Source organism: Coenobita brevimanus, chromosome 27 (genome assembly GCF_032717465.1).
Source record: "Coenobita brevimanus isolate Jiangsu-jjx chromosome 27, ASM3271746v2, whole genome shotgun sequence".
NCBI lineage: Eukaryota > Metazoa > Arthropoda > Malacostraca > Decapoda > Coenobitidae > Coenobita > Coenobita brevimanus.
The window spans coordinates 4616889-4642500 of record NC_136980.1 but is presented as its reverse complement, the minus strand read 5'-3'; the positions used below and the strand labels follow the sequence as shown (position 1 = coordinate 4642500).

General features: G+C 40.5%; 1 protein-coding gene and 1 long non-coding RNA gene across 2 annotated transcripts; one reads left to right on the top strand and one right to left on the bottom strand.

Moving 5' to 3' along the window:
• The first annotated feature begins 2032 nt into the window (after window positions 1-2032).
• On the top strand, window positions 2033-17219 carry LOC145394356 (uncharacterized). Its single transcript, XM_080268230.1, has 6 exons — window positions 2033-2103; window positions 6303-6393; window positions 7824-7982; window positions 9327-9464; window positions 10051-10248; window positions 17000-17219. The coding sequence occupies exons 1-6, from the start codon at window positions 2043-2045 to the stop codon at window positions 17217-17219; spliced, it is 867 nt and encodes a 288-aa protein (XP_080124356.1). The 5' UTR covers window positions 2033-2042.
• Window positions 17220-21806: 4587 nt separating this feature from the next.
• Window positions 21807-25205, bottom strand: LOC145394408 (uncharacterized). Its single transcript, XR_013896413.1, has 3 exons — window positions 25191-25205; window positions 23763-23857; window positions 21807-22812 (listed from the first exon to the last, which is right to left on the bottom strand). It is a non-coding gene; the product is annotated as an uncharacterized LOC145394408 (long non-coding RNA).
• Window positions 25206-25612: the final 407 nt, after the last annotated feature.

Here is a 25612-nt window from a genome sequence, read left to right as displayed (position 1 = left end):
GAGACAGACAGACAGACAGTGAAAGAGAGAGAGAGAGAGAGAGAGAGAGAGAGAGAGAGAGAGAGAGAGAGGGAAAAGGAGTAGTAATGTGGGTAGGAGTGTGGAATGTTAAGTGAAAGGTCGAATCCTCTCTCTCTCTTTCTCTCTCTCCAGCTAACTTTCTTCTTCGTCCATGATTTCTTATATCTACTTTTTATTTTTCTCCTTTACCTCCATCCCCTCCTCCTTCTCTTCTTCTTCCTTCTCTTCCTTCTCTCCTTTTTTTATCTCCACCATTATTCCATATAGTGAGGATATAGGAATCGCCCTTGTCCATCCGTTTGTCTGTCTGTCCGTCTTTCCTTCTGGGCCTGTATCTCGGAAACTTCAAGGTGGATTGGCTTTATATTATACAGAAAGTTAGAGTATGTGTCATAGTTGATGTCCGTATATGTAAAACTGCCATATTATCTGCACTTTACGAGCTATGACCATGTAAGGAAAAATCTGTCTTGATAAGTTGGGCGTGTTTACTGGAGATTTCATTCCGACCTGCACAAGTGATCTGAAGATGAAACTTGGCGGACCGATTCCTAAGAGTTTATTATTATTATTATTATTATTATTATTATTATTATTATTATTATTATTATTATCCCCACCATCAGTATACGAGTCCTAGTTTGTGCCTCTATATATGAAACTGCCATACTTATTTGTGCATATCTATGTATTCCTTATCACATGGTGGGGATACGTCCTTGACAGAGGCTTGTTTTTCTTTCAATCAATTTTCTTCGCATAATTCCTCTTCTTCTCCCTCCTCTTCCATCTTCGTACTTTTATCTTCCTTCTTCCTCCTTCGTCTCTTCCTTCTTCCTCCTTCGTCTCTTCCTTCTTCCTCCTTCGTCTCTTCCTTCTTCCTCCTTCGTCTCTTACTTCTTCCTTCTTCCTCCTTCGTCTCTTCTTTCTTCCCTTCTTCATGCTTGACCTATATGTCTCCCTCCCCGTCTCTCTAATTATCCTTCAGACAGCCATTCTTCTTCTTCATCATCTTCTTCTTCTTCTTCTTCTTCTTCTCTCTCTCTCTCTCTCTCTCTCTCTTGTTTCTTCTCTACTTATGCATGTGTTCCTTTTTTGTATTTCTTGCTCATTTCCTCCTCCTCTTCCCTTGAATATTTTATAGCGCGGTTCGATAATCTCTCTCTCTCTCTCTCTCTCTCTCTCTCTCTCTCTCTCTCTCTCTCTCTCTCTCTCTCTCTCTCTCTCTCTCTCTATCTATCTATCTATCTGTCTATCTACCTATCTCTATTTATCTGTCTTACTCCTTTTTAGTTTAACATCCTTTCATTAAACGTTCTTGTCCTCCCGGTCTACTTCTCTCTCTCTCTCTCTCTCTCTCTCTATCTCTATCTATCTATCTATCTGTCTATCTACCTATCTCTATTTATCTGTCTTACTCCTTTTTAGTTTAACATCCTTTCATTAAACGTTCTTGTCCTCCCGGTCTACTTCTCTCTCTCTCTCTCTCTCTCTCTCTCTCTCTCTCTCATCTTCCTCTGCTGTTCTTCTCTCCTGCCCGTCCGCTTCTGCTCCGGGAGGGGCTGCCCCCCTCCCTCCCAGTGCCTTCAAAAATGCCAGCAAGACTTCTACAGGATCAGTGTCTGGCTGGCCGTTGAGCTGGTCACACTGGATGTAGGGTTCATATTGCTTTGAGTTTCTATTACGCTCCCCATAACTCTATCAAGCTCTTTATCTTTGAATTTCTTAGAGCTTTCCTTGGTTTAGTAATGGCTTTATCACTCACGTCATTAGTTTTATGAGGAATCGATGGCAGTTACAAACAAATAAGTAATAAGAAAGTGCTAATCCAAATGTCAACTCGAATTTTAGACCGTTTCTCCAGAAGGGAATACGAATAAAAATAGTATATGGACAAATCAGGTGGGTAAAACAACATTCTTTTATCCCTCAGCCCCGTAAATTAAACTCTAGAAACCATGAAGAATAAAGAATATTGCCCATAAGCTGGAAAAAAACTGTATAATGTGAGTGCAGTGGTGATGGGAACCGGAGCGTGTGTGTGCGTAGCGGCGGTGGTTGGCATGGCAACGCTGGCAACAGGTGAGCCCTTGACTTTGTATATATTTTTTTGTCTAGTAAGTATTCAGTTCGATGATGTATTAATTTCTCTCTCTCTCTCTCTCTCTCTCTCTCTCTCTCTCTCTCTCTCTCTCTCTCTCTCTCCTACCAAACTACTTTATCTATCAACTTGCTAACTTTCGTATCTATCTGTATACTATAATTTATTCGCCTCTGTCTTTCTCTTCACATACTTTTTCCATTCATTCATTCATTCTCTCTACCTTCCTTTCATTTATCCATCCATCCATTCCTTCCCTACATTCATCCATCCTTCCATCCATCCATCCATCCATCCTTCTTTCCTTCCTTCATTCCTTTCTTCCCTCCATTATTCCATCCATCCATACTTCCTTTTTTCCTTCCTTCCCTCCGTCCTTCTGTTTTTACTTCCAACCATCCCTCCATTCTTCCGTCCAGATATCCATCCTTCCTTTCTTCTTTCCATCCTTCCTTTCTTCCTTCCTTCCATCCATCCATCCATCCATCCACCCTTCCTTCCAACTATCCATCCACCTTCTATTTATCCATGTATTTATCCATGTATCCATCCATCCATTCATTAATCCATCCATCCATCCATCCTTCAGTCCATCCATCCATCCAACCATCCATCCTTCCGTCCACTATCCATTCACATGCCTTCCATCCATCCATCTTTCTGTCCACTATCCATTCACTTTCCTTCCATCCACGCATCCTTGCATCCATCCATAAAGGTCAGTCAGCTCAAATACCACTAAAGGTCGCTGTGATTATTGAAGGGGTGGTCGCTTACTGTTTGATGCTCTTCACTGCATTACCTCACCTCTGTTTTATTTCAGTCAAGTTTTGTGAATATTTATGTACCAAGAATGAGAGGATTAGGTTTTGGTGTTCATCTGAAGAGGTATGCGTTCTCTGAGTGCGCTTGTTCTTGCTATTGCCCCTGGTGGAGAGAGACGCCTTCACGTGGTGGCACTGATATAACCAGGCGGCTCCACTGCCCGGTTATACAAACGTGCGTATCCCCCTCAAGAAGGATGATAGATTGCAGGAGGAGGACAGCTTCAGCCTGCAGTCCACTGGGAATAGATAAACCTGGGTATATCACTACTACTGCTACTACTACTACTACATCTAATACAACAACAACAACTACTACTACTACTATTTCTACTACTACTACTATTTCTACTACTGATACTACTACTACCACCACCACCGCCACTGCTTCTGCTGCTACTACTACTACTACAACTAATACTACTACCACCACCACCACCACTGCTTCTGCTACTACTACTACTACTACTACTACTACTACTGCTGCTTCTGCTACTACTACTACTACTACTGCTGCTGCTACTACTATTACTATTACTACTACTACTACTAACAGCCCTTTAAGTATCAGTGTTAAGACCCAGGTTAAATCAAATCAACCAGCAAGAGCGAGATATAAACTTCTAAATGAACATCCGTGGCATTGAAATCATTAATGAGGATAGCTTTTTATTTATTTTTATTTTATTTATTTATTTATTTTTTTTGTAATTGTTGACCTGAATAAAATCGTTCGGTGACAGCCAGGATATAATACCTAAGAAGCCAGCGGTACAGAGTTACTAAATAGACTTAATCCTGTATATACAAGGCTTGGAACCCAGCACGAGTTGACATGCAAACGAAAGACATAAAAACAAAATGTAGCTAATTGTTGAACGTAATAGAAACATCTGATTAGGGTGCAGAAAATGACACACACACACACACACACACACACACACACACACACACACACACACACACACACACACACACACACACACACACACACACACACACACACACAAGCTTAGAAGGTCGTACATGCTAGCGTCACTTATCAGGGACCGACATCTGGGAAGATAAGTGACTTTATGGCATAAATAAAATGTGGTATTATTGCAAGCATATTATCGCCGAGTATATTTTCGGTAAATAACTTGTCATAACTAAAAACCACGCAGTTACCTTGTTGCTATTATTGCTTAACTCCCGTCTTTGTGGCCGAGCAGACCCGTCAACCACAGGAAATCAACTGCTTCTGTTAGACCATCCTTCAGGTACGGTACAGTAAATAAACCGTGTAGAGATCCGGCCCCCCTGCCCCTTGTGAGGTTCGAACCATGGTCCTTCCCACGGCGAGGTTCAGGAAAATATAGAAAGGTTTGGCTCTCGAGTGGACACTACAGCTGCTTCGCTCAGGGTGCTCAGTGCGGCCACATTTAGGCAGTTCATCAACACCTATACCTTGTAGCAGAATGCAATCATTTACACCATACAACTGAAAGAAATTATTCAAGTGTCTGCCAGTAGGAAGGTATGGACTGTAGACACATGGGAAATACAGCATAATCACAGACTGTCCCAAATTCGTGGAAACTATACGTCAAGATATGGAAGACTAAAAATCCTCGCCTACAGAGATCGTGCACCTCCCCACCCCACCTCTAATCCGGATTACCTCTGCATTCCCACTACTGGACTTTCCCGCCACCCAGTGTTAGGTCAAGGGACACACACACACACACACACACACACACACACACACACACATATATATATATATATATATATATATATATATATATATATATATATATATATATATATATATATATATACACGCACACATGCACAAACACACAAACAAGCATAAACACACACACTCTCTCTCTCTCTCTCTCTCTCTCTCTCTCTCTCTCTCTCTGTGCCAGTCCAGCACCTGTTGCTCACATTCCTCTTAATATTCTAGCCAAATTACACACATTACCATTATAATTTCACACAAGGATATTAGCTGTATGAAATAAACCACCTTACACCTGTCACCTTGGGGACAACTCTAGTATTCTAACACCAGATGATTTTATTCAGCTAAGAGTGAGTTCTAGGAGCCTGTGAGTTTGGTTTTTATTTCCTGTGGACTCAGATCAGACGATTTCCTTCAGTTCGAGATATCCATGTGGCCAAAGAGTTAGTAGTAGTAGTAGAAGTAGAATTAATAATAGTAGTAGTAGTAGTAATAGTAGAAGAAGTGTAGTAGTAGCGGTAGTGGTTGAAGTAGTAGTAGTAGTAGCAGTAGTAAAAGTAGAAGTAGTTGTAGTTGTTGTTGTTGTTGCAGGCTAAAGTTTATCTGAAATGTGAACTCACTGGACTGCAGGCATAATTTTCCCATGTACAGTTCACCATCCTCCCTTCGGGGGATCGGGAAGTAGCTAAGGGACGTTCGTATAACCAGGCAGTTGAGTTGCCCAATTATATCAGTGCCACCACGTTTAGGCGTCCCTCTCCAGCATTACTAGCAAATATTAAATAAAGAATCTATCTATAGCCAGACGCCATAATCCCGTACAGGGTGGCCGTTTGTCTTTGAGATAGTCGTTTTACGGGGAGGGGCACTAACCCTTCACCACCCTACTTGTTGACACGTAGACAGCACTTATGAGTTGGTTATATGGTTACCACCCAGCGTTGTAAATGGCTTCCTGGCTTACAAGAAACCATTTAGTTTGTCACTCAATGTAAAGCCACCTGAAAAAGAAAGAAGAGCAATTAAGAGTGTCAGGAAAGATATGAGAAATAAGGAGAGGAGGCCAGACACAGAAAAAGAATATAGGTGAACGATGAAGCAGGCAGCCCTTCATCAAGTGAGTGGATGATGGTCGCCACCACCTACTTATTAAATAAAGAATGCTACGTGGAATCGCGGGGAGAAATTACAGTACGGTTCGCCTTTGTATCGGCTGCTTTATTCTTTTATTACAATACTTACAAGATGGTAGGAAATTTACAAGGGCTTAGAAAGATTACTGTAATTAGTGAGGTGGTGCAAATATGGCACGAAGTTTAGTAGGAAATAAGAGCGATGATAAAAAGTTTGTCGCTGTTGTATTGTTTAGGAAGGCGTGTGTGTGTGTGTGTGTGTGTGTGTGTGTGAGAGAGAGAGAGAGAGAGAGAGAGAGAGAGAGAGAGAGAGAGACGATAATGATGATGGTGATATTAACGATAACATTAGTAATGATGTGTTGATGTACTGATTCAGATACAAAGGAAATGATGATACAACAACAGCCACTACTGCTACTACTACCACCACCACCATCACCACTGTTACTACTACTACTACTACTACTAATAGTGCACGTGCTTCACAGGTGCTGGTCTGGGTGATAGTTGCTGTGGGAACGATACCACGTGCACGACCATCAACACCATCTGTCAGAACTGCACATGCATCTGTCGATCGTACGTAACCCCAGGTGCACGTGTATTCAAAATATTACCTGCACGTGTTTTCCTAGTGTCACCTGCACGTGTTTTCTTAGTACCACCTGCACATGTTTTCCTAGTATCACCTGCACGTGTTTTCCGAGTATCACCTGCACGTGTTTTCCTAGTATCATCTGCACGTGTTTTCTTAGTACCACCTGCACGTGTTTTCCTAGTATTATCTGTACGTGTTTACCTATAGTCTATTTGATTGGCCTGTGCATCTGAGACGTGTGGGGCAAGTAGGGTGTGTTTGTTTCGCGGCTACTGATTGGCCGCCGATGTTGTCAGCGCAGTAAATGCAGGCAAGTACTGTAATGCAACATGCGGACGTGGGTGTACACCGTGGGTGGATATTTAGTGCAACATGCGGACGTAGGTGTATACCGTGGGTGGATGCAGTGCAACATGCGGATGTGGATGTACATCATGGATTGATAATTTACTTCAAACGTCACTCGTCGTTTTATAGTGCTTTAAAATCAACTTTAATTTTCTGAAACAACAGTAAACTTTTTAAGCTAATTTTGACCACTTTAGTTTCGGAAATTATTCCACATTTAAACTGGCTGCTTCAGTTGCAGGCAATTAAAAAATATAAATATATATGTGTTAAAATGAGAAGAGATGTAGATTTACATCATCAGTGGCCAGTCAGCAGCCGCGAATCAAACACAGACTACTCTCCCCATACATCTCAGCTGCACAGGTTAATCAAATAGGGTATAGTAATACCTGTATGTTAGTTATTTGCTGGTTTCGCCAGCACGTGCTTTGCCAGTAAAATCTGCACGTGTTGTCCCAGGGTTGCAAGCATGTGCATTTATATATACGCTTTCACTAAGTGTTACCGAACGTGCATTCAAACACGTGCACTCCCAATGTTCCTACACGTACACTCAAACATGTACACACTCCCAGTGTTAGCATGAAAGTGCACTCATAAACACGTGCACATTCCCATTGTTACATGCACCTGCACTTATAAACACGTGGACACTTCCAGTGTTAACCTGCACATGCGTTTATAAACACGTGTGTTGAAAACTGCATCGTACTTCCTACGACACAGGACAGGTGGAGATGCTAGCACCTGAGACCTTTTTTTTTTTTTCTTTGAGTCATGCCACTAGTGGAATCAAAACCTTCCTGTCGAAGTCTCTCCATGTACTAATAAGTAGTGAAAAATGCATTAAGATTTTTAATTTTACTTTTATTATCATAGTATTACTGTGTCTCACATTTCTAGTGCAGTGCTACTTTCTTACTTAAACTTTTAATTATAACTTTATTTACACCCCATTTTATTTGTCGCGACGGAGGATACCAGGGCTGTGTTTAGCAAGACATCATCAACAAAATGAGTGTTATATTGTTTCTTATACTCCATTTCTTTGCCATGACAGACAGTTCTTGATCAACGGGCTGTGTTTACCAATTGACACCGACAATAACAACAACAGAGCGACGAGTAAGAACAGCAGCCTACCGGGACAGCCTTGCAACACATCCAAGGACTGCGTGGAGGGCCTGGTGTGTAAAAACGACACATGTAAATGCCCTGCGTAAGTTTGAACCCTTTTATTACTACGTCTGTGTGTGTGTGTGTGTGTGTGTGTGTGTGTGTGTGTGTGTGTGTGTGTGTGTGTGTGTGGTGTTTACTTATGTTATCTCCAAATGATTTTATGTACAGTAGCTCAGGACTGATTTTCTCGCACTGGGAGGCTTCATACATACAGTTTTCGTGTGTGTGTGTGTGTGTGTGTGTGTGTGTGTGTGTGTGTGTGTGTGTGAACTTGTAAGATATAGCATAGGAATGTGTCTAAATTATGTTTTTAATAATCGCTGAGCGGTATAAAAATATTAGGAATGCGCGTAATGAATATTCACCCCCTGAGGAATGTGTTTAAGTAATTCTTGTTAGGGAGAGGGTTAGGTTAAGTTTGGCTTGAAAGAGAGAGAGAGAGAGAGAGAGAGAGAGAGAGAGAGAGAGAGAGAGAGAGAGAGAGAGAGAGAGAGATTAACATATTTTCCCGTTTCCAGACTGCTGACTCACCCCGTATAAGCCTTAGGAATGTGTTTAAGTAATTAGTGTTAAGGACAGGGTTAGGTAATTGTGTGTGAGTGTGTGTGTGTGTGTGTGTGTGTGTGTGTGTGTGTGTGTGTGTGTGTGTGTGTGTGTGTGTGTGGCCTCATTAAGGTACACACAGTAATTTACCTGAGTCACGGCACGAATTTTTCTGTAACCTATACTCACCCAAGGGACGTGTTACACTAATATTAACATTTTTACGCCCCCGTGAAAGAGAATGCTGGCTATTAAAAATTCTGACACTCTTTAAGAATGTGTGGATTATATTTTTATTGTGTATTTACTTTTTTTATAACCCTCTTCCTACTCTGCCCTACATTTTCCTACTCTTGTCTGTCCTGTCTTACCTTGTCCTACCTTGCCCTTTCCTTCCCTTCCTTGCCTAGTAATATTCGATAAAGAAAATTCAAGAGAGGGAAGGGCAATAGGGAAAATGGGAAGTGGATGGGTGACAGATGCCAGGTTGGTTTGTAAATAACGCTCTTCTAAAAACTCCCCTGATGATATCCTAACGTGTTGCGGGGACGGCCGGTGTGGGTGTGGGTGTAGCAGTGGGAGAATGAGATGAATAAATGATGCAGGGTAGATATTGATAACGATGGATGAGCCGTCCCAACAACACGCAAGAAATAACCCGGCGGAGTGCAAGAGGAGCGTTATATAGGGACCACGCTGTATGACCTGTATCCTGTCCACTCTCCGATGCCCTGCCGTGTCCTGCCGTGCCCTAACTTTACCCTGCCGTGTCCTTACATTACCCTGCCGTACCCTTACATTACCCTGTCATGCCCTTACTTCACTCTGCCTTGCCCTACAGCCCGTGTAAGTACCTGGAGGAGTATCTGGTGTGTGACTGTGGCTACGAGGACCTTGCTGGACCCATCGTCTCTGGCATCTTCATCGGCTCCGTCATCGTCGCCTTCTGGAGCGGATGCATTGGGAAGACCATAGTTAGGTGGGTGGCGAACGGCACTGTTTGTGTGTGTGTGTGTGTGTGTGTGTGTGTGTGTGTGTGTGTGTGTGTGCATGGGCTTTAACTTCTAGGCTATTTCATTGATATAAATGAGACATTCCAGGTGAGTTCGTCTGGTTACTTCGAATGTTTTCCACTACCAGTATATACAGTTTTCCAACCATGATTTTTAAGAGGGGGCAGCCCCCCTCACGAAATTAAAAATTCTCGAAAATAGTGAAAGAAGAGCAGATTCGACTTTAATATCTTAGTACATTTTGTACAATGGAATCTCATCTGTAATGCGATATTTGGGGAGCGTGACCCCCCATTGATTTCTGGGGGGTCAGCCTATCCCCAAAATAAAAATGTTTAGAATTAGGGAAGAGTGAGCAAATGGATTTAAATGAAATAGGTATACATATCGCAGGACTGGGTATACACAGTTTCCATATTTTCTCCGAATGCACAGGAAGAAACTGCACGTCTACTGTATCTATCTGTCAAAGTATCTATGTGTTTATTTAACTATTTTTCTTTCATTAAAAAAAAAAAAGTTGAAGACTTATCGCGTATCCCTTTCCCACAGACACCTTGAGAAACGAAACAAAGTGGCGCAAATTCAAAACTCGGAGCGCCGAATCTCCACCCTGGGGGCAGCATACGGCACAGACCACCTCTGTCCTCCCCCTCCATCCTTCACCAGCCGCCCACAAGCCTACAACCTGGGCGTACCCTCTCCAGCCCTCAATCACCAGGCCGTTGCACCAGTCTCGCCATCACCACGGTACTCCATCACCCTCACCACCACCCTCACCACCCCCTCCATCACCACCATCACTACCACTTCGGCACGGTGACGCACTCGGGAGTTGTGTAAGGGTTTGTGTCTCAGGGTTGTATTCTCGTCGGTTAAGGAAGCTCCCTAACACCTTTTCCTATGCGAATTATTTTGCTTATCACACCTTACTGCCCTCTTCTGTTAAATAAATCCTTCAAACATGGCCCTAGTCTGCAGAAACAACGCACTGTACAAAAGGATATTAACCAGTCATATCCAGAAATAAATCGCTAAGGAAGAGGTGCTAGGGAGCCTCCTGACCCGAAGAGAATACGGACTTCACTCTCACTTGTCTGTTGTTGTCGTGTTCTAAGTGGATTTTTAAACTTCGTAACGCCTTTTCCTTCTCGATTTATTGCATATTTTACACCTTAACGGTTTGCTCTCCACCTTACATTTTAACGTGGTGCTGGAGAGGGACGCCTTCACGTGGTGGCACTGCTGTAACTGGGTAGCTCCGCTGTTTGGTTGTATAAACGTCCCTCAGTTCCCTCCCTGTCCCCCAAAAGGAAGATGGTGAACTCCCGAAGGGCAACTTCAGTGCTCAGTCCACTGGGTTTAGGTTTCAGATGAACCTAGGCTGCTGCTGCTACTACTACTACTACTACTACTACTACTACCACCACCACCACTACTACTACTTCTCTTACTATTACTTCTGCTATACTACTACTACTACGACTACTACCACCACCACCACCACCACTACACGTACTACTACTATTACTACTACCACTACTAAATTTTAACACTTTCATGTTTATTATTTCCATTTTTTTTATCGACATAGTCTGCGTCAGTAAAATACAAGAGGATAAAGAAGTTAAATCACACAAAGTAAATCGCCAAGGAAGAGGTGTTGAGAAATCTCGAAATCTCTTAGACTGCGACCCAAGCAATGATTCTGCACAGTCGATTTATTTATTTATTTATTTATTTATTATTTTTTCACCTGAAGAGTAAAAACGTATTCCTTAAAACTGGTCAGTATAAAGGAAAATAATGGTATTAAACAATTCGCGTTTAGCCCATACCAGTGTGCTTAATTTATTTGTTTATTCTTAATTTATTGTCCAAAGAGTATAGCTTCAGATCATTCACTGCAGTCTCTCTCTCTCTTTCTCTCTCTCTCTCTCTCTCTCTCTCTCTCTCTCTCTCTCTGTCTTTTATTTGTCTATCTGTCTCTTTATGTGTCTGTCTGTCTGTCGGTCTGTCTGTCTGTCTGTCTCTGTCTTTGTCTGTCTCTGTCTGTGTCTGTCTGTCTGTCTGTCTGTCTCTGTCTTTGTCTGTCTCTGTCTGTCTGTCTGTCTGTCTGTCTGTCTCTCTCTCTCTCTCTCTCTCTCTCTCATTTCCTTTTTTTTTTTTTTTCACTTCGTTAGGTCCAAAAATCTCGACTGAGCAGAATTTGCAATGTTGAATGTTTATTAATTCTTGTGTATTCACCTTGGCAGTGTTACTATTTATTTATTTATCTCTTTATTTACTGTAGTACTGGTGTGGCATGGTGGTGCTGAATTTTTAGGATGCTCGAATTTCTTAAAGCAAAAAAAAAATTTCTTGGTGCACATTGCTTGGAGTAACCGTAACTCCTCCTCCTCCTCCTCCTCCTCCTCCTCCTCCTACTACTACTACTACTACTACTAATAGTAATAATAATAAATACTACTACTACTGCAAATAATAATAAAGTTACTAATTATAAAAGAATAATTACAACTACTGCTTTAAATAATATTAATATGATTAATAATAATAATAATAACATGGGTAGTGGATTTCAAACACATTTATTAGAGAAAATCTCAGTTAAGAAATGTTGACCTGTACAGGGTGGTCCATATGTAGCGCTGCACTAGAAACTCGCTCAGTCGGCTGGTGTGGGCGTGGGTGTGGGGAGTAGGAAGTGACTAAACGATATAGAACAAGCACAGATAAAGCTGACTAGGCCGTCCTCGCAACACAAGAGAAATGGACTGCCGTGAATAATACTGGAATTCCTATTGTAAAAAAAGCTCCCAAAAGTAAGTACAGTAATGAATTTTGGACAGAGTGAGCTTAATATAGTTTTGGGGATGGTGGCAGTAATATTCTCTCTCTCTCTCTCTCTCTCTCTCTCTCTCTCTCTCTCTCTCTCTCTCTCTCTCACATACACACATTCGCTGACAACTTGGCCTAAAATTTACACCTGTACATCTTCAATGGGGATTTGTAACAACGGATTAACATTAGAATATGGTGCTACTCACGAAGAAGTGCTATAGAAAGGGCGTAGAGCTGAAGCATTGTATTTTTCAGCCACAGAGCTACGTGAAATAACAAATAAGTTGCCAAAGGACGAAAATCTGGGTCAAGTTAACGTGAAAGTAACATATAATTTCATCCTTGTAGTTAGAGATAATTACTATACTCATTTTACTCTAACTTGGCCTAAAATTGCGATCTCCTTGAATGCTGCGTTGTAATAGTAGAATAACACCAGAATATGATGCCAACCACGAAGAAGTGCTATGGAAAGATGTGAAACCATAGTATTATCTTTTTTCTGACACTGAGCTACGTGAATTAAACTGTATTAGGACGATAAGCTGTGTCAAATAAATGGAGGATATTGTGCCACTACTGCCGGTCCATGTTGTACTGGCCAAATCACCGAAATTCACTTTACAAAATTACGAACTGTAAGCATTAAATATCGCACTGAATTATACTTTTCCAATATATATCTGTTTGAAAAAATGGCCGAAGAATTTAGCATTGATTTTTTTTTTCTTTCAAGCTGGGAACCAAAGGCCAGAAGCTCGTAATGCTCCCTCCAATAACCAATAAAAACAAAATAACGGAAAACCAAATTCAAGACCCATTCATTTCGAGATGTCTGTACCCGCTGCGTTTAAAAGACTGGAGGTCATAGGCAGTAAGAAATAGAGGAAGAGAATGGTGTCTGAATACTACTGGAGGATTGCTCGCTTCCTGAAACGGGTAAATAATTGGCTCCCAACAAGTGGCGCCGCCAAGTGGCCACGGGTAACTTCTTTCCTGTAAGTAATCAGTTTAGATATCTAACCTTCTTGCCCGTAGGCCGTTTCAGTACCGACCATTTTTCCCCGTTTTTCTGTAATGTTGCTCTTACATTATATACCGACAACAGAAACCGAACTGAGACTATTAACCATCCTAACCCTAACACACTACCTAACCCACCCTACCTACTGTGGACCTTTGCAAATGAAGTGACGCCAGATATGACCAGTTTTTTTTTTATTTTTTTATTTACATGTTGTTTATGTCAGAGTTTAACAGATCTGTAGTTTACCCAAGTCTAGCGATGACGAGGAGCCTACATGTGGTAGCGGCCTGCACCCTGGGTGGACCTGAGCAGCTGCGGCGTCAAAAAAAAAAAAAAAAAAAAAAAAAAAAAAAAAAAACTTCCCTTCACGTCACTGTGGGAAGGACTCTGTTCCAACCCTGGCGAGGTGCTGTCTGCCATAGAGGGGCGCCGGCTTCCTGTATGGTGTACATACTATATTGTACCTGTCGGACGGCCCCATTGAAGTAGTTACCAGTGATCGACGGGTGTGCCAGGCTAAAAAGACCGGGGTAGGACAACAAAGACAACAACCCTGATCTGAGGTGTTGGAGAGGAACGCCTTCTTGTGGTGGCACCGATATAATTAAGACGCTCTGCTGCTAGGTTATACAAACGTCCCTCAACTCCATCCTTATCCCCCAAAACGACGATGGTGGACTATAGGAGGAACAGTTTCAGCCTGCAGTCCACTGGGTTCGCACTTAGATGAGCCTGAGAACAACATTTTGAGTCTTATCTAATTCATCTGCTATTCACTCTATACTATTTTTTTTTTTTTTTTAAATCGAGGCGAAGATGCACTTGACAGGTTGGTGATGACTGGCTGATTGCAACATATCCGAATAACATTTACTAACCCAAATTTTACCCTCAGATATACGTTGTCAATTAATAATGCAAACGAGTAAAGAGAGTATGTAGTAATGTTGCATTCAGCCAATCACATCATCCTGTCAAGTGCATCTTCGCCTCGAAAAAAAAAAAAAAAAAAAAAAAAAAAAAAAAAAAAAAAAGACTGGGTATAGTGTTTTATATATCTCCACCTGAGTGTTTCTAATAGCTGTTGTTTATATGAGCATTTATTGTATGTTTATTCACCTAATTGTTTGCCAGATTTTTTTTTTAAACCTGAGTATATTTTGCTTGTTTGTTCACCTGAATATCTGTTGTTTGCCGCCTGTTTACCTGGTGTTTAATAGATCTGTTGTTTACCTTTATACCTCTGTTGCTTACCTCACTCTGGGTGCTGGATAGGGACTCCTTCACGAGGTGGCACTGATATGGCCGGGTGGTGGACCTACATGGTTATACAGACGTCCCTCAGCTTCCTCCCTCTCCCCCGAAAGAAAGATGGTGAGCTGCAGGAAAAGAGGAAACTTCAACCTGCAGTTCACTGGGTTTACATTCAGATGAGCCTGGGAGTTGCAGTTACTACTACAACTACTACTACTGCAGCTACTACTACTACTACTACTACTGCAGCTACTACTACTAATACTACTACTGCTACTACTACTACCATCACTACTATTACTACCTCTACTTCCATTACTACCAATACTACTATTACTATTGCTGCTACTACTACTGCTGCTACTACTACTATTACTAAAACAACAACAACAACAACAACAACTACTACTACTGCTACTACTAGTACTACTACTACTACTACTACTACTGCTACTACTACTACTACTCTGTATCTATTGTTTACCATAGTCTGTCTGTTGTTTTCCTGTTTGCACTTTTAACAGGTCATTTATTTGCCTGAGTCGATGTCTCTGTTGCTTGCCTCTTATTTATGTGATTATTTATTGATTTCTTATTTTCCAACCTAGACACCACCACCGCAAAATGCAAAATAAATAAATAAATAAATAAATAAATAAATTAAATGGAAAATAAAAATAAAATAAAATAAAAGTATATTTATTTTTTTGGTCTTTATTGCAGGTGGTATATGAAGCTTCGTAACACTTCTTCCTGAGCGATTTGTTTTGCATATAACACGTTTAAATATTCTCTTGCATTCCAGTTATATAAATTTAATATCGGCTTCGTTTCCATCAGTATTACACAAGATGGTACGGGGGCTCAGTGTGAAAAATAAATCGCTAAGGAAGGAGTGTTGTCAAATCTTACAGCTACTCAAGTGTAAATAAATTCTCTTATTATTGCCTTGTACGCTTGTTGATAATGACATGGTAATTGTGGCATATGAGGCGGTGGATGGTTTGTGTGTGTGTGTGTGTGTGTGTGTGTGTGTGTGTGTGTGTGTGTGTGTGTGAGAGAGAGAGAGAGAGAGAGAGAGAGAGAGAGAGAGAGAGAGAGAGTATTGTCTCTTGTACAAGCTACTGGAACAACATACAATACTTTCCTTATCATGTACAAGTAAATAACATCATTATATATGGTGCTGCTGTAGGACCCTTTGATCTAACCCTTCACCATGCCTGTGTTGGCCAATTTTCAACTCTCCTACTTACAAATGAAGCCTACTATTCTCTACCGTGACTTTTCTCTTTTCACTATAACTTGGCTTAAATTTGCCATCTCTCCACCTTGATTTCTGAACCGTAACAAGAGAATAATGCAGGAATAATAGTGCTAGTCACGATGAAGTGCTATGGTAATGATGTAGAGGCATAGCATTGTCTTTTATGCTGCTAAAGGATAAGACTCAGGGCCAAGTTGGAGTGAAAATAGCATAAACAACCATTATCATCTCAGTCCATCCTGCTCAGTCCTCGCCACTCACTTATCATTCACCTCAACCACAATTTGAGTTTTTTATTTATTTTATTTTATTTTTTTTAATTTCACCCCTCCCCCGTCATCTGACTTCCGTTCACTGTACTATTTTTGCTTTTTTTTTTTTTTTCTGATCCAGGAAAGTCTAGGTTAGGTTAGGTTTGTCTTTGTATCAGGTCAAGTCAGTGTGTTAGTTTGGTTAATCTGCTTGGTTAGGCTAGGTTAGGTTAGTTTAGGTTAGAGTAAAAAAAAAAGAAAACAAATGGACGAATGATCATCTTGGGGAAATCAAATAACGTGTACTTCATTATTATTATTATTATTATTATTATTATGATCTTCTAGCAGAATATGAATAGAGAAAAAAAATACATACAGAGAACAGAAATTTGTCACCCGTCCTACCCTAACCTAACCTGTAATGACCTGACGAATCTAAAATGGAAGTGATGAGTTTGAACGTGGAGTGGCATTGATGAACCTGTTGCTCTTGTTACTACTACTACTACTGCAACTACAACTACTCTGTTATTATTATTATTATTATTATTATTATTATTATTATCATTAGCCTATTATTATTAATAACTACTGCTGTCACAACTACAACAACAGCAACAACAGCTACTACTACCACTACTACTACTACTGCTACTACTACTGCAATTACTACTACCCTATTATTATTATTATTATTATTTATATCATTTGTATTATTATTATTACTATTATTATTAGCCTATTATTATCATTAACTACTGCCACCACCACTACAACAACAACTACTACTACTATTTCGGTTATTATTATTATTATTATTACTTAACCCCATCTAACTGCATCAAATTCTTCCAGCAAACTCGACCCCACCGCTCCTCTCCCTCCGCCATACTCCACACTGGGCTTCAATCAGGACGTCCCTCTCCACCCCTCCACCACCTCCACCATCAACCCCTCCTACAAGCACCCCCTCTGCCCTTCCTCCGCCCCACAGGAGAGGAAGCAGATGGAGGGGAAGACTGAGAGACACGGAACAACAGCTTCGCCATCACTATCACGCTCGGCAAGGTTTTAGTGAGGAGAATATGGATGTTTTGCGAAGTCGGCCATATCGGAGGCTCTCGGAAAGGTCATGGAACTGGGAATTCAAATTTTTGGCGGGAAATGCATCGGGTATGAACTGATGTGGAAATGGACATTATCATTATATGTCTACTTACTTTAGCTGTCTATTATCTGTCTATCAATCTATCATCCATAGGTTAAGGACAAAACTGGAAATTGTCTATCTGCCTATCTGTCTATTCGTCTATGTATCATCCGTCCATTTATTATCTATCCCTTCATCTATTATTAATGTATATATGTATCTATCTATCTATGTCTATTTATTATCCGTCTATTTACTTACATATGTATTATTTGTCTATCTACCCATCTGTTATCTATCTATCTATCAGCCTGTATGTCTATCAATCAGTCTATCGCTCAAAGTTTAAAGACGAAACTGGAGGGTGTCAGTCTATAACTGTCCGTCTATTCACATATCTATTTGTCTGCTAATTATCTATCTATATGGATATCTATCTGTTTCTATCTATGCCAATCTCCCGACGCCGCATCTTGTGAGGGGCGGCCTCGACAAACATGTAACGTACACGATATAGTTGTAAGCCTGTATTTTCGTAACGATGTGCAGTATGCGTGAACGAAAGCAAATAAATCTAAAATAAACAGAATATCTTTGGAAGAAACACGAATATTATAGTTTCAACACCGCAGTTTTGTGTGAGAGAGAGAGAGAGAGAGAGAGAGGGGGTGGGGGAAGAGGTGTTAGTCGAAATAGCCTGGAGGATATAAGAACCAAAGTAGTTAATACAGTATATCTGGTGTCACTGACGTCAGTGAAGAGGAAAGGGGAGACAACGCTGTACATAAAGCGGATCTAGCAAAATGACGAAGAGCAGAGTTGCTAACATAATAAATCGCTGAGAAAGAAGTGCCACGAAGTACTAAATTCAAAAGAAGAGAGAGAAAAAATACTGAACTCTGGGGAAAAAAAAAAAAAAAAAAAATATATATAAAGACAACGCAGCCCACATAGTCAGAAAATGGAGCAACAGGTCCGAAACAAATGCAATCCCGAAAGCATGCCCGAAAGCACCAATACTAAAATGAGCGCGGTAACTACATGACGTAAGAGAATGTGTTCATGTGTGTCGTCATTTACCAGTATTTACTGCACCTTTCGCCAGGATTTCTTACTTGGGGCAGCACATGAATAACAGGATATCTTCAGCTGTGCAAGGCTGGAAAATGTAAGTATATCCTTATTTTCCCACGTCATGAGATGTTTAGGTTTTGTCCATTTGTCTTCCCAGGAAGCATCCTGCAATAGTAAACGTGCTAAAAAGTGCACGTGAAGCCTCCTACGTCATGTAAACTACAATAACGTCTGCCACGGATGTCCTTGGTCCCGGATTTACTTTAAGCTGCAGAAATACCTTACCAATTCAGTTCCTCCAGTTTGTTTTCTGTATTTTTCTATTTGTGGTGATAAACAATTGCTTTTTGTTGATTCCCCCCACCCCACCCTTATTATCATGTTCCTTATGCCACACTTACCTTTTTTTTTTCTTTCTTTTTAGGCATATTGGAAGATCTTCCCAGATTCATATCCTTTTTATTTACCTTTTCTGGTTCATTTTTCTTTTTTATTAAATTTATGGGAGTAAATGATGTTTAATGTTTACTTTGTTTCTCTGTTGATACTGTTTTCTTGATTTTTTATTTCACGAGCTAATGGCGTGCTTCCTAAAACTTACTTGTATCTTGGTTAAGTTAGGTTAAATTGCTAGGTTAGGTTAGATTAGGTTTGGTTAGTTTAGGTTAAAATGTAAGGTTAGGAAGAGGTACTAACAGGCAACCAGGACCTAGATGATGATGATAATGATGCTGGAAATGTGATATGGAGTGATGAGGGTGAGGTAACGATGGCATGATGACATGATGGTAGTGGTAAAGTTCTCGAGGTGAACCGGTTAAGGAAGAGAGAGAGAGAGAGAGAGAGAGAGAGAGAGAGAGAGAGAGAGAAGGTAATGTAAGTAAAAATGCTCACGCACTTACGCTTCCATTCACACACACACACACACACACACACACGGGGACAACTTCAGAAAATGATAGGCGAATGAAAAAGAAGGAAAAAAAAAAAACAATGCTCTACCAAACTGTATTCAAGGAGTTAATTAAACAGAGCTGAATAATATGACTAGGATAGAATAGATACTATGCTAGAAATCAGCCAGCTTCGCCACAGTTCTTCCATTTATGCTATAATTCAGTCTTTGTTTGCTTTTAGCCGTGTAAACTGCAGGTCAGCTATTTATGCTACGTTTCGGCCACCTTTGCCACACTACAGCCATTTATGCTATGTAGGTCAGCCACTTATGCTGCAGTTCAGCTAGTCATGCCACAGTTCAGCCATTTATGCTAGTTTTAAACCATTTATCCTAGTCATATCATGCTACAAATCAGCCGTTTAGACTACAGTTGAGCCATTGATGCAACACTTCAGACATTTATGCTACATTTCAATTATTATCCATAACATACCCATCATCATCATCAACATCATCATTATTATTATTATTATTATTATTATATCCCCCCCCCCAAAAAAAAACACTATTTTCCCACTTGTCTTTCTCGCTTGCAGGTGGGATGAAGTAAGGAAAAAAAAAAAAATACGACAGTGGGAGAACTATCCAACAGTATGTCCAGTGAACTGGGCCACACACTCATTCATTCCCCATACAAGCCCCCGGAATCCTAGCCTCACATGCCACGGACAATAAAACACTGATAATCGTAGAATCACTTTTATTACTACTACGTTGTACTCAGAATTCCAAAGCTGTTTAATTCTTCACATTAGGAGTGTTTAGGAAGGACAGCTCATGTTTACTTTTTCAAATCTTATTCTTTCCATTCCTTATTTATTCAGGTCATTATTTTATTCTTCATATATTTTCCTTCTTATTTTTCCTATTGATTATTTGTTTCTTACACACTCTCTCAAACTCATCCACCAAGCCTTGCAGCTCCCCTTCGTCTTCACTCAACAACACAGTATCATATGCAAACAACAGTACAGGGAGTTTCCAGACACTATCCTCTCTCACCAGAGCCACTCCAACATCCACTACCCTACCTTGTACCTCTTTTATTACCCCATCCATGTACAGATTGAACAACCATGGAGACATGACACATCCCTGTTTCAACCCAGCTTTCAAAGAGAAAAATTCACTTAGTTCACCATCCACACGCACTGCAGCCTTCGCACCATCGTACATACTCTTCACAGCATTCAACAACTTCCCATCTACTCTATATATTCTTTACATTTTCCACAATCCTTGTCTATCCACCCTGTCATATGCTTTCTCCAAATCCATGAAAGCTGCATAGAACTTCTTTCCCTTCTCTAGAAACTTTTCCACTAAAGATCTAAGAATGAATATCTGATCTACACAACCTCTTCCCTTCCTAAAGCCTCCCTGTTCTTCTCCAACTATGTAGGGAAGAGTAAAGTGATGGTCTTTGAGAGAGGTGAAGTCAGTGAATGGACGGCGAGGTTGGATGGTGAGGAATTGGAAAATGTGAGTACGTTTAAGTACTTGGGTAGTGTGATGAGTAAGGATGGAGGTGTGGAGGGTGAAGTGCTTGAAAGGGTACAGCAGGGAAGAAAGGTTGCTGGTTCTTTGAAAGCAGTGATAAGAAACAGGGAAGTGAGCATGGAAGTGAAAAAGTTACTACATGACAGTATTGTGATACCGACTCTAACGTACGGAAGTGAAGCTTGGACGTTGTTGGAAGGACGCAAGTCAAGAGTGAGAGCAGTGGAAATGAGTTATTTAAGAGGAGCATGTGGAGTCACATGGAGAGACAGGCTGACGAATGAGGATATAAAGGAGCATTGTGGTGTTGATGTGGATGTGATAGGAAGCGTTATGAGGAACACACTGAGATGGTTTGGCCATGTGGAGAGGATGGAGGGTGAAAGACTGACGAAGAGAGTGTATGTGAGTGAGGTGGAGGGGGGAAGAGGGAGGGGGAGGCCGAGGATGAGATGGAGGGATGGGGTGGAGAGGTATATGAGAGAGGGGGGTGTGAGTTGGGAGCAGGGCAGTGAAATGGCGGGGGACAGGGCGACTGGAGGCGATTTGTTTGTGGCCACCCCAAACGGATTGAGGCGTCTGGCAATAGATAGATAGATAGATAGATTATTTGTTCAGATCTTTTATTCTTCATACATTTTTATCTTATTTTTTTACTGTGGTTATTTATTCAGATCTTTTTTTCTTCATACGTTTTTCTTTCTTATTTTTCCTATTGATTATTTATTCAGATCTTTTATTCTTCATACATTTTACATCATATTTTCCTTATTGATTATTTATTCAGATCTTTTATTCTTCATACATTTTGCATCTTATTTTTTATTGGGGTTCTTTATTCAGGTCTTTATAATTTTCCTTCTTTTTTTTCCTATTGATTATTTATTCAGATCTTTAATTCTTCATACAATTTGCATCTCATTTTTTATTGTGGTTATTTATTCAAATCTTTTATTCACACATTTTACATCATACGAGAGTTTTTCCTGTTGATTATTTATTCAGATCTCAATTCTTCATACATTTTACATCATATTTTTCCTATCAATTATTTTTTCAGATCTCTTATTCTCCATACATTTTACATCATATTTTTCCTATTGATTATTTATTTAGATCTTCAACTCTTCATACATTTTGCATCTTATTATTCATTGTGTTTATTTAATCAGATCATTCATTCTTCATACATTTTGCATCTCATTTTTCTATCGATTGTTTATTCAGATCTTTCGGTTTTCTCCATACACTTTGCATGCAATGAATAACAGAGGGTAAAATCATGGTTGACTCTCACTGTCTTTGTGAGAGTGGATGGATGCTTGTTTTGGTGTGTGTGTGTGTGTGTGTGTGTGTGTGTGTGTGTGTGTGTGTGTTTTATGTAGCATGTATGTGCGTGTGTGTACAGTATGGCTATGTGCATCTTTAACCAGTCCTAATCTCATACTTAAGCAACGGGTACCTACACAAACCATCAATGAATGTACGTCTGTGTACGTATTTATGTATGTTATTTGTGCCTCTGTGAATGTATTGTTAAGTAATTTATCATGTGTGTTCGGGTGAGTGTGTGCGTCCTTTAGCCTCCGTGTATGAACGTATGTATGCTTCTTTACCAGTGTGTATGTGTCTTAATCACCGTGTATGCTCGTGTGTGTGCGTCTTTTAACCAGCTTGAATGTACGTGTGTGGGGGTGTTTTAACCAGCTTGTATGTTCGTGTGTGTGCGTGATTTAACCAGCGTGTATGAACGTGTGTGTGCGTGTTTTAACCAGCGTGTATGTACGTGTGTGTGCCTCTTCTAGCCGGAATAGCCAGGCCTGAAGCACCTGGTCCCAATCCTCAGGAATGGGTTTCTACACTTGGCAGCGTTGAAGAAGCACTGGTTACTGTACAGCACCCCGTCACTGCCGCAGACTGGCCTGTAGACGGCAGGGCACCGCACAAGGGGGCAGTTGATCCCGCTGGGGGGCCGGTAGGGGGGACCTGTGGGGGTTGGCAGGGGTGTTAGATAGACCATACAGACCTAACGTAAACTTTGTGAATATATTTGAAGACATGTTTAGATAAGTTTCACACACACACACACACACACACACACACACACACACACACACACACACACACACACACACCACCTCAAGAATAACAGATGCATAATCATTTCTAAAGCACAAAACAAAGCTAGAACGTATATAACCCTTCTGTATCCTTGCTGACAGCATCCGTAATGTGGAATGCAGGCTGAACACTAATAATATCTTGAATGCACTCGGCGACTGCATACCTCCGCCATCGCCGAAAAAAAAATAAAAAATCTTGCATCCTCGGGTCCGGATTCACCTAAACTCTAATCGACTTTTCCTTGACCCTCTACCCCTGTGTCCAGCAAGTTTCATTGACATCCGGCAAATACATTTTTAAATATTTTGTACCAAATCAGACTAAGAGACACGGGGGAACTCGTACATAATACTCGTCCAACTTTGTTATTGGGGGTAACCTGAGGCGTTCCATAACTGTCTGCATTATGTTCATTTATTCTTGCTCCTTACACTCCACTATAATGAACTTACGAAGAAACTTATATAATAGCAGATATTATATTATATTATTTTATGATTTTATATTCAGTTGCATTATATTACCGTATATTATATTGTATCATTTTATATTATGATTTTATATATTGCATTACATTATATTATATCATTTTGTATTATTATTATTATTACTATTATTATTATTAGGGATATTATCGGTCCCAGTTTATATGTGGTGTTGGTGCATGCTGAGTCACAGGAGCTTAAAAGTGCTAATATACCTTTAACCCCCCCCCATGATCAGGATAAGTCTAGTATTTCATCTCAGCTAGTCAGACGATTTTTTTTTCATATGAGTGTGAATTATAAGAGCCTGAGAGTGTTGATACTTACTCGTGGCCGTTACACCAGCCACCACCACCATCACCACCACTAGCAACAGACTGCAGCGTGACATGGTCTTCTTTAGCCTCAATGCAATGGACGATCTGCAACACAAACATTGATCGTTATATTGCAAAGCTCCGGCATCATCATCATCATCACCGCCACCACCACAGTCATCATCATCATCATCAGCAGCAGCAGCAGCAGCAGCTCTACCATAACCATCATTATCATTATCACCACCACCACCGTCATCATCATCATCATCACATCCACAATCATCATCATCATAACTACCACCATCATCATCATCACCACCATCATCATCATCACCACCAGTCATCATCATCACCACCACTACTACCACCACAATCACTACCACCACCACCACTACCATCACCACCACAATCACTACCACCACCACCACTACCATCACCACCACCGCCACCACCACAGTCACCATCATCATCATCATACTTCCCACTATCGCACTTATTGACGTTTCTAACTTTAACTGTGCTATTGCCAGACGATTTTATTCAGCCCAGGATAAACATTCGAGGTGGAGGGGTTAGGGGGTGGATACAGCCTTCATTAACCTCTTTAGAGCAAGAGTTATTATTTCTTAAGCTGAGTAAAATCGTCTGGAGAGGTAGCAGGAATAATGTGAAAAGTACATCTCTCTCTCTCTCTCTCTCTCTCCAGCCTTTATTAACCCCTTCAGAGCAAGAGTTATTATTTCTTAAGCGGCGTAAAATCGTCTGAAGGTAGTACGAATAATGTGAAAAGTACTTCTCTCTCTCTCTCTCTCTCTCTCTCTCTCTCTATCTATCTATCTATCTATATATATATATATATATATATACAGTTTAACTGAAGTCTAGTCATTCTCAAACCCAAATTTCCTTAGTTTCAAGAAAGTGGCAGAGAGAGAGAGAGAGAGAGAGAGAGAGAGAGAGAGAGTCAGTAGATGAGAAGTACCGGTATATAGATTTGCCAGAAGTTATTGCGTTTAAAATCACAGGTTTCTTAAATTTCTGTCAAATTATAAATAATATGAGAAAGAAGAAGGAGTTACGATTTATCTGAAGAAGAGTTGCATACATATTTACATGAAGTTATTTTATATATATATGGATTTACTTGAAGTTTTTTTTAAGTGTGTGTTTAGTAAATAATCACAAATTTCTTAAATGTGTGTACAGTAAATGTTATAAATAATGTCTGAGAAGGGTGAAGTTACAGTTTACCTCATGGAGAAGAGAGTTATATAAACTGACTCGGTTATTATGATTATAATGATTTACATGAAGTCATTACATTTATAATCACAAGTCTCCCAAATGTGTGTTAAGCAGATAATCGCAAGTTTCTTAAGCGTGTGTCCAGTAAATATTATAACTAATTTGGGAGATGGAAGGAGATGTAATTTACCTGAAATGCTCTGGTGACGATGGCCGACTGTCCTCTGTGGGTCTGGGCGCCGCGTTTTGTTGTTGTCTGTGACGTCACGCAATGATGCCACGTCTACAGTACGTAGGTCACGCTTCCAGTCGGTCTGGAAAGGGACGCCTTCACGTGGCATAATACAACCGATCGTTGGAGCTGCCCGGTTAACAAACGTCCCTTAACTCCCTCTTTGTCCCCCGAAGTAGGTTGGTGGTTTACTAGAGAGGAGCATTTTCAGTCTGCAGTCCACTGGATTTACATTCAAGTGAACTCGAGGCTACTACTACTACTACTACTACTACTACTACTGTCCGCGTGTTTTATGTTCAATCGAGGATAAAAGACTACAGCTTGGTTAGAGAGGTGCAGGGAGCAATCTGATTACCTGGATTTTTTAAGAACTAACT